General features: G+C 48.6%; 1 protein-coding gene across 1 annotated transcript; it reads left to right on the plus strand.

The window, feature by feature from the left end:
- Nucleotides 1-7,415: 7,415 nt before the first annotated feature.
- Nucleotides 7,416-9,000, plus strand: C14H16orf90 (chromosome 14 C16orf90 homolog). The gene is made up of 3 exons (XM_069487168.1): nucleotides 7,416-7,431; nucleotides 7,959-8,312; nucleotides 8,843-9,000. The coding sequence occupies exons 1-3, from the start codon at nucleotides 7,416-7,418 to the stop codon at nucleotides 8,998-9,000; spliced, it is 528 nt and encodes a 175-aa protein (XP_069343269.1).
- The last annotated feature ends 292 nt before the right edge of the window (nucleotides 9,001-9,292 follow it).

Genomic DNA, 9,292 nt, shown 5'->3' on the forward strand with positions numbered 1-9,292 from the left:
CACAGCCGCTCACCCAGAGCGCTCGGGTCCAGCGCTCACCGGTCTCTATGGCAACTAGCGGAGGCCAGGACGGCGCGCGGATGGGGCCAAAGGAGGCAGGAAACGCAGCAGCCACAGCGTGCGCATGCGCGCGAGAAGCGGCGGCCAACAGAGGGCACTCGCAGGACGCCGGGGGTGTGGCGCTGCCGGCCTCTGCGGGGGCTGCGAACACTGGGGCGTTCGGGTCCCTCTTTCCACACTTTGCAGACATTTGGCACTGGCTGACGTGCTCAGAACATGTATCTGCTATGTGCTCGACACTGTGCTGGGCGCTTTACATGCTGCTTCTCATCTCCTGACTTCTCTAAAGAATGTGTTCCAATCTCAGGAAGCCGGGGATCCCTCCCAGGTCCTCTGCACAGCACACTTCCTCTCTGGCATCTGCGCAATGGCGGGCTCGGCGGCCCGCGGCGTGCAGGGCACGAGGGTCCGGCCAAGGAGAGACCAGGGAGGACTGCCTTCCGCGCACGCGCAGCTGGCTCGGGCTGCACGACAGCCGGAAGTCGGGCGGGAGCCTCGCGCGCAGGCACCGCCCTGGCGCCCCTGGCCTCATCCGTCGGGGGGCAGGTCCCTGCGTCTGGCTGCGGGAGGGCAGCATGAGGGAGGACCCACCCAGCACGTGGCCGGGGTCTGCCCGGGGCTTAGCCGGGAGACCTCCCTGAGGGGCTACCCCAGGAGGGAGGGAAAGGAGGAGACAGAGAAGGGCTGGAGGTGGTGGCGAAATGAGCCCAGCATGGCAGGGTGGGCAGATGTTCCCTTGTCCGCTACCCACATAAACGCCGGTATACTGAGACGGCAGGAGTTAGAGCGGAGAAAGAGTTTAATGTCCCATGGCACCAGGCAGGAGACGGCAGTAATTTCTCAAATCCATCTCCCAGAGAATTTGGGGGCGAGTATTTTTAAAGGTGATTTGGAGAATAAAGGTCTAGGGAATTGGGTCTGCTGATTGGCTGGCTGGGGATGAACTCATAGGGTTGGGAAGCAGAAATTGTCTTCTCGGTAAACAGGAGTTCCTGGGTAGAGGGCAGCAGAACTTGTTGGATCATTTCATTGACGTCAGTTGGTCCTCAACCCCCGCCCGCAACCCCAATACAGAGTCTGGAATTTATCTCAACGATCAGTCATAGGTTTTACAATAGCGATGTTATCTATAGAATTGGTTGGGGAAGTCACAAATCTTGCATTTGTCAAGAATATGTGACACTTAAGCAGTAAGCAGTTACAGCAGTAGGTAACAATGGCTGGTTAACTTTTAACTATATACTTCTATAGAAATCATTCTTTTATCATTATTCCTGTCTTACGGACTTACATTATTTTTACAGAAGTTGTTTCACAGATAGGAAGGCTGATCTGCCAGCAGACGCCCTCTACCGTTTCCTTGGTGGTATTGGCTAAGTAGTATACGCTTACATAGGTGGCACTTACCAGTGGTCAGTCCAACAAAGGTGACAGCACTTAGTGGAGAAATCCACATGCAAATAAATGAACCTCTGCTCTTGCCTGGCACTATATACAAAAAATCAATTAAAAATGGTTCAGAAACCTAAACCTAAAACTAAATTTTCTCAAGGAAATTTGCAGGAAAACCTCTGTGACTGGATGAGGCAAGAATTCTTAGGTATACCAAAAGCACAATCCCTAAAAAAATTCTTTTGGGATGCACCGGACTTCATCAAAATAGAAAACTTCTGCCCTTCAAAGGGAACTATTAAAAAGCAAAATCTCAACAAATTGAGTTTAATGATTGAATTAGCATTTATTAAGCTCTGACGAATGGGGCAGCATCAGTAGGGCATGGCAGAACAGTGGGGTTTTGTAAAGTACCTTTAGCAGGAACAAGGAAACAACATGGTGCAAAAAAACATTGATTAACATCAGTTTATTTCGGGTTACTTTCCGTGTATGGGTTAAGGCAGAGGGGACTTCCTGATCATGCTGGCTTGTTACTGAAAGTTCACCACTTGACGCTGAGCTCACATCAGAAGAACAAGGACAAGTGGTTTGAGGAGAAAGAGAAGTTTATTAATCTGCCAGCAAATGAGGAGGTTGGCAGATTCCGGTCTTAAAGTACCAACGTCCTGTTTCTGAGCAGAAATACACCTTTTAAAGGGGATGGTTCTGATTAATCCCATCTTCAGCTAAAACCATCTTGTGACCTCCAATTAATCCCATCTTTGGTTAAGACACTCTCATGACCTCTGCCTGGACAATTCCCTTGAGCCATTTCCTGTGGTACAAAGAACAAAGGACATCTCCTGCCCCTCCCGACCATTGGCCTGAGGTGGGAATGTCAGTTTTAGTCAAAAACGGTGAGAGGGTTCTGAAGAGACAGAAAATATTTTTACCCCCTTTTCGGGCCATTTTCTCAGTTACATATTCCCACTGTCAATTTTACCCTTCCACATCTATGGAAGGAGGGGTTATCCAGCTACTTCCTGCTGAGTTGGGGCAATGCTTTAGGTGGAAGGTACAGATTATCAGGTGAAAAAGGGCACAGGCAAGAACAACAACCAGGAGGACTGACAAGGTGAAAGGGACTGTCACCTTGCTCACAATGTGTGATACAGGGCTGAGTTAGAAAAGAAACATGGGATCTCTGAATGCAGAGCTATTAGTTGTACCCTGAGAGATCAGCTTCTGCAAATTCAGAAATCACGTACAGAAATACTTGTACCAAGCAAGGTTTAGGATAACACAACCAGCAGCAAGAAAGATCAACAGAAGAGGTAATAGCCCTGGGAAATCCATCACCCCAACATTTTCTTGTGCCCCTACCTTGGAAATTCCTTCCTTCTGGCCCTCCTTGCCATTCCCCCATCCCCAAGCAACCATTGTTCTTTCTGTCACTATAGATTTGCCTATTTCTACAGTTTCTTGTGAACAAATGATGCTACGTCATGGTCCTTTTTGTCTGGCAACCTTCACTCAGCATCACTGAGATTCATCCATATCGTAGTGTGTTTCAATAATTCGTTCCTCTTATTGTTGAGTAGTATATCCATTGTATGGACATGTCACGGTTTATTTACCTATCACCTGTTTTGGGGCATTTTCAGGTTTGCGCTATTATAAATAGAGCTGGTATGAATATCCATGTAGAAATCATTGTGTGGACACATGCTTTCTTTTCTCTTCTTTTCTCTTGAATGCCGAAGAATGGCATGTCAGAGTCATGAGGCAAGTGAATGTTTAATGTTTTTTTTAAATAACTTTTAATTTTAGAATAGCTTTAGATTTATAAAGAAGTTGCAAAGATAGTATAGAGAATTCCCTATACTCCATCTATCCTCCCCTTCACCCTATTGTTAACATCTATACATTTGTCACAACTAATGAACTACTATGGATATATTATAGTCAGCTAAGGTCCATCTTTAGTGGACTTCTTACCTAATGTCCTCCTTGTTTGTGTTCGTGTTTTCTTTTTTTTTTTTAGACAGAGTCTCACTCTGTTGCCCGGGCTAGAATGCCGTGGAGTCAGCAACCTCAAACTCCTGGACTCAAGCGATCCTCCTGCCTCAGCCTCCCGAGTAGCTGGGACTACAGGCATGTGCCACCATGCCCGGCTAATTTTTTCTATATATATATTTTTAGTTGGCCAGATAATTTCTTTCTATTTTTAGTAGAGACGGGGGTCTCGCTCTTGCTCAGGCTGGTCTCGAACTCCTGACCGCAAGCGATCCACCCGCCTCGGCCTCCCAGAGTGCTAGGATTACAGGCCTGAGCCACCGCGCCTGGCCACTAATGTCCTCTTTGTATTCCAGGATTCTATTCAGGACCCTGCATTACATTTAGTTGTCAGGTCTCTTTAGGTTCCTCTGGACTGTGACAGTTTGTTTGTTTGTTTCTTTCTTTTTCATAGACAGAGTCTCATTCCATTGCCCTGAGTAGAGTGCCTTGGCATCAGCCTAGCTCACAGCAACCTCAAACTCCTGGGCTCAAGTGATCCTTCTGCCTCAGCCTCCCGAGTAGCTGGGACTACATGTGCATGCCACAAAGCCCAGCTGGCTTTTTTGTATTTTTAGTATAGATGGAGTCTCGCTCTTGCTCAGGCTGGTCTCGAACTCCTGAGCTCAAGCAAGCCTCCTACCTTGGCCTCCCAGAATGCTAAGATTATAGGAATGAGCCACTGCACTCAGCCTAGTTTTTCTTTTTATGTCATATCTAAGACTCTATTGCCAAATCCCTACATTTTCTTCTAAAGATTTTATAGTTTTAGCTCTTACATTTAGGTCTTTGATCTATTCTGAGTTAATTTTTGTGCAGGGTGTGAGGTAGGAGTCCATCTTCATTCTTTTGCATGTGGCTATCCAGCTGTCCCAGCACCATTTGTTGCAGAGACTATGCTTTCCTATACTGAATGGTCTTGGCACCCTTGTGAAAATCAACTGACTACAAATGTATGGGTTTATTTCTGGGCTCTCTGTTCTACTCCACTAGTCTAGATGTCTATCCTTATGCCAGTTCCACAGTTTTTTTTTTTTTTTCTTTCTTTGTTTTTTGAAACAGAGTCTCACTCTGTTGCCCGGGCTAGAGTGCCGTGGCATCAGCCTAGCTCACAGCAACCTCAAACTCCTGCACTCAAGCAATCCTGTTGCCTCAGCCTCCGGAGTAGCTGGGACTACAGGCATGTGCCACCATGCCCGGCTAATTTTTTTCTATATATTTTTAGTTGTTTGGCTAATTTCTTTCTATTTTTAGTAGAGATGGGGTCTCTCTCTTGCTCAGGCTGGTCTCGAACTCCTCAGCTCAAACGATCCGCCTGCCTCGGCCTCACACTGTTTTGATTACTGTAGATTGCAGTAAGTTTTGAAATCTTACTAGGCGTCCTGAAATTTTGTTTTCCTTTTTCAAAATTGTGGTTGGGTTTTCACTGCAATCGTCTGCAAGAGGCTGGTCTCGTGGAGCGCCTGGAGTGAGGGTTCTCGATCCCAGCCTTGGGGATTATTAAAATGAATCTTCGGAAGCAAACCCCTAGTGACTTCTTAAAGCAAATCACCTGATGGCCAGTTGTGGTCAAATTAAATTCTGGAGTGGCACCTGTTAAGAAAGGTCTTAAATAATTTTATTTTATTTTATTTTATTTTTGAGACAGAGTCTCACTCTGTTGCCCAGGCTAGAGTGAGTGCCGTGGCATCAGCCTAGCTCACAGCAACCTCAAACTCCTGAGCTCAAGCGATCCTCCTGTCTCAGCCTCCCGAGTAGCTGGGACTACAGGCATGCGCCACCGTGCCCGGCTAATTTTTTCTATATATATTTTTAGCTGTCCATATAATTTCTTTCTATTTTTAGTAGAGGTGGGGTCTCGCTCTTGCTCAGGCTGGTTAAATAATTTTAAAAAATTCTGGAGTGGATTATCGAAGGGTCCTGGCTTGCCTGGATGGCTACATGAATATAGCCCTGGAGCAGACAGAATATGTAAATGGACAAGTGAAGCATAAATGTGGGGATGCATTTATCCAAGGAAACAACGTGTTGTATATAAGTACAGAGAAGAGAAGGATGTGAAGACACCAAGAGAGCAATACTTTTCATTGTTGGGTATGTTTTTATGAATTTTTTTTCTAATTTTTTGGTTCTTTCATGATATACTTTGTCCTGTTTTTGTAATAATTGGCAATTTTCATTGACTTATGAGTAAGATAAATGTATAAAATTGTGGATTTAATTGTGTTCTTTCACGTTTAAGTCTCAGTCATTTTCTTTTACCTTTGTGTCAGCGTACAGAATGCTAAAAAAAATTTTTTTTAAAAGACAAATAAAAAGAGATTGTTGTGGTTATTTGGGCTGCCTTATAATTACACATGAATTTTGGGGTCAGCTTTTCCATTTCTGCCAGTGATGGTTAATTTTATGTGTCAACTTGACTGGGATGCCCAGATAGCTGGTAAACATTATTTCTGAGTGTGTCTGTGGAGTGTTTCCAGAAGAGATTAGCATTTGAGTTGGTAGACCGAGCAGACAAGATTGCCCTCACCAATGTGGGTGGGCATTACCTAATATGGGGCCTGATTATAACAAAAAGACAGAGAAATTCACTCTCTCTTCTTAAGCTGGGACATCCTTCTTCTCCTGTCATCGGACATTGCAGCTCATGGTTCTTGGGCCTTTGGACCAACACGAGCTGTCACCGTCACCAGTTGTCAAGCCTGCAGGTTCAGACTGAATTACACCATTGGCTTTCCTGGTTCTCCAGCTTGCAGATGGCAGATTGTGGAACTTCTTGGCCCCCATAAGCATGTGAACCAATTCCCCTAATGAATCTTTTCTTATCTAAAGAGATTTATTTATCCCCTAATAAATCTTCCCTGTGTAAGTATCTACCTACCTGTCTATCCTATTGATCTGTTTCTCTGGGGAGCCTGAATATACTGCCTAAAGGCCATTTTGGCTTTGCTAAGGACTGCATCGAGCACTTTGGGGAGTATCGCCATCTTAACAATGTTAAGTCTTCGATCCATGAACATGGGCTGTTTTTCTATTTATTTAAGTCTTCTTTAGATTCTGTCAGCAATGTTTGGTAGTATTCAGAGTTAACTCTTGTACCTCTTTGGTTAAATTTATTCCTGTTTTATTCTTTTTTGTTCTTTGCTAGTGTCTAGACATACAGCTAACTTTTGTGTGTTGATTTTATATTCTGAGAGGTTTCTGAATTTTATTAGCTGAAATAAAGCTCTACTGGGTTATCATCTCTACTAGATTTTTATTTTTTCCTTTTGAGTGTGGATTCTTTAGTTTTTTCTATATATAAGATCATGTCATCTGCGATTAGAGAAAATTGAATGTTTAACGTTTTAAGAAACTGCCAAACTGCCTTCCAAAGTGGTAGTACCATTTTACAATCCCACCAGTGTGTATGGGAATTCCAGTTCCTCCACATCCTTATAAACAGTTGGTGTGACCCACACAATACATGGTAACTGACTTACAGGAAAATGAAGAGTTAGAGAAGTTAAGTTACTTGCCCAGTCACTCTGAATTACTTTTTTAGCACATTCAAAGCACTGACCCAGGTCTCAGCAGATCTGTGTCCCTAAACACTCATTTCTCACCCACGAGTGAGGAAGCTGACCCCGAGAGATCTCCCTAGAGACTGACTTCCAGCCAGAGCTCAGTCTGTTTCCTGTGGCCTATCCCAAGCCAGAGGGACCAGTGCTTCCCCTGGGGTTCCGTTGCCTTCTTGTGCCCTCCTGCTGCCCTGCCCCTGCCCTGGGCATCATCCTCCCCCAAACTAGAAGGCCGAGGGTCTTCCCTGTGACGTCATAAGAGCCAGTTGCCATGGGAGACCTGCAGACTCACCCCCTAGGTAGGGGAGAGCAGGGCCCTGCTGCATGCGAGGCCTGGCCACTCCTCCCCCACCACGCTGGCCCTCCATGGAAGCCTTGGTCTGTGCGTTCTCTGAGCTGCGCATAAGAGAAGGTGCTGGGCTGTGGGGAGGAGTGACAGGAGAAGAGATGTCCTCCCGTCCCTATCTGGGCCCCAAAGCCACTGGGGTGGCCTCAGGGACATGTATGCTTTGGAGAGTGGAGTGGTCACTGATCCAGGCCATGTGAGCTTGGTCACTTCCTCCTGAACCCACTATGCAATTTCTCTCCTGGTACCATAGTACCCTTTCTAGGGCAGAGGACACAACAACGTGCAATAAAGTGCTCTAAGTCTTAAAAGGGATTTTGGTACCAAGGTCCCAGGCCTCACAGACCTCCCTGCTGGTTGGGAGAGGGAAGAGGAGCAGTGTGTTGGGCACAGGCAGTGAGAAGGGAAGGGACTGCGCCCACTCGACAGACAGCTAAGCCGAGGCTGGGCAGACTGGGGGTGGAGCCCCCCATGTGAGCTGGTCTCAGAGGCATGTGACTGCGTTCTCCTGTCACAGCTGCTGCGGCCGGCTGGCTACCACCCTCCTGCTCTCCCCTCTGCAGATGCAGTGAGCTGGGCCCACGGACACCCCAGCCACCCTGACACACCACCCAACATCTACGAGGGGGGGCTGGGGGCCCAGCAGCAGCAGTGCCCCAGTGCCCAGGGAAGCAAGCCCAAGAACTTCCGGCTGCGCCACCTCCGTGGCCTGGCTCTCTACCTACCAGGCCACATGCAGCCCGCCGGCCAGCGTGAGAGCCACTGGCTGGGCCGGCTCATGGCAGGGGGCTGCCTGCCACAGCCTGAGGGCATAGCCTGGCCCCTGGACCTGTCACAGGGGACTCTGGGCCCAGGTAACAGCCACTGCTCAGCCCTTCTGGAAGCCCAACTGCCCAGGGACAGCCTGGGAAACACAGGTGAGCTCTGTTGAGGCAGGTCTGACACAGAGGGGAAGACTCCAGGGACTCAGATGGACGTTTCTCCCCTCCCAAGCCTCCTACAGAGGGAGCCTGGTGGAGACTATCGGCCAGGACACCCCCACCATGACGTCACGCCCCAGGAGGCCAAGATCCTAACGAATCTGCTCCCACCCTGTGCCAGCGGGGGGAAGGGGCTGTGAGGCAGACAGGAGGCTCTGGGACAGAGTTCTGGGTTCCTGTCCCAGCTCTACACTTGATGCAGGACCTCGGACAACTCTCTCCCTCACTGGGCCTCAGTTTCCCCACTTGAAAAATGAGAGGTTCAGGTTAGATGAGGGTCCTTCCAGCTTGAACCATTCATTTCCCTCTTCCTATTCCCTCCCCTGAGGGTTTTAAGGAAGAATTACTGCCCCTCCCTTTCTGTTCTTAAGGAAGTCAGGGTCTGGGGACCCTAGGGGTGCTGCCAGCCTCCCCTCCAGCCTCCCTTGGGTTCCCCCCTGTGACTCCTTTCTTTCCTCTTTCCTCAGCTTCCAGCTCCCGCATGGACCCAGCCAACGGTGCCCCCTCCCAGTCCGGTCCCCCCGAGGGCTTGGGGCTCAGGCCCAAGAGGTCCTGGGGGGCCTCGGAGGAGGCCACATGTCCCTTATGCAAGAGAACCCGCTCTGGGGCCCTGGAGAGGCTGTAGGGATCCCGAGTGCCTGGCATGGGGACAGGAGGGGAAGGATGGCCAAGGAGGCAGATCCAAATCAGAAGGGCTCAGCCCCCAGCAGCGGCCCCTGCACACTGAGATGGCCCAGGCAGCCGTGCGGCACCAAAGCCTGGGCCAGCCTGGGGAAACGTGAGGGGGGGCGGGAGGAGGAGGTCCCGAGGGGGGACAGAAGAAATAGAAGCATGGCCGTGCCCTTGCAGCCTGCTCAAACTCAAGTCAGCCACTTGCACCTGGGAGGCTGGGCTGAGCGGAGAATCGGGTTCCCGAG

This window comes from Eulemur rufifrons, chromosome 14 (genome assembly GCF_041146395.1).
Source record: "Eulemur rufifrons isolate Redbay chromosome 14, OSU_ERuf_1, whole genome shotgun sequence".
NCBI classification, from domain to species: Eukaryota; Metazoa; Chordata; class Mammalia; order Primates; family Lemuridae; genus Eulemur; species Eulemur rufifrons.

Coding starts and splice junctions, on each gene's coding strand:
- C14H16orf90 (XM_069487168.1), top strand. Junction 8,313..8,842: donor GGACAGCCTGGGAAACACAG/GTGAGCTCTGTT, acceptor CTCTTTCCTCAG/CTTCCAGCTCCCGCATGGAC.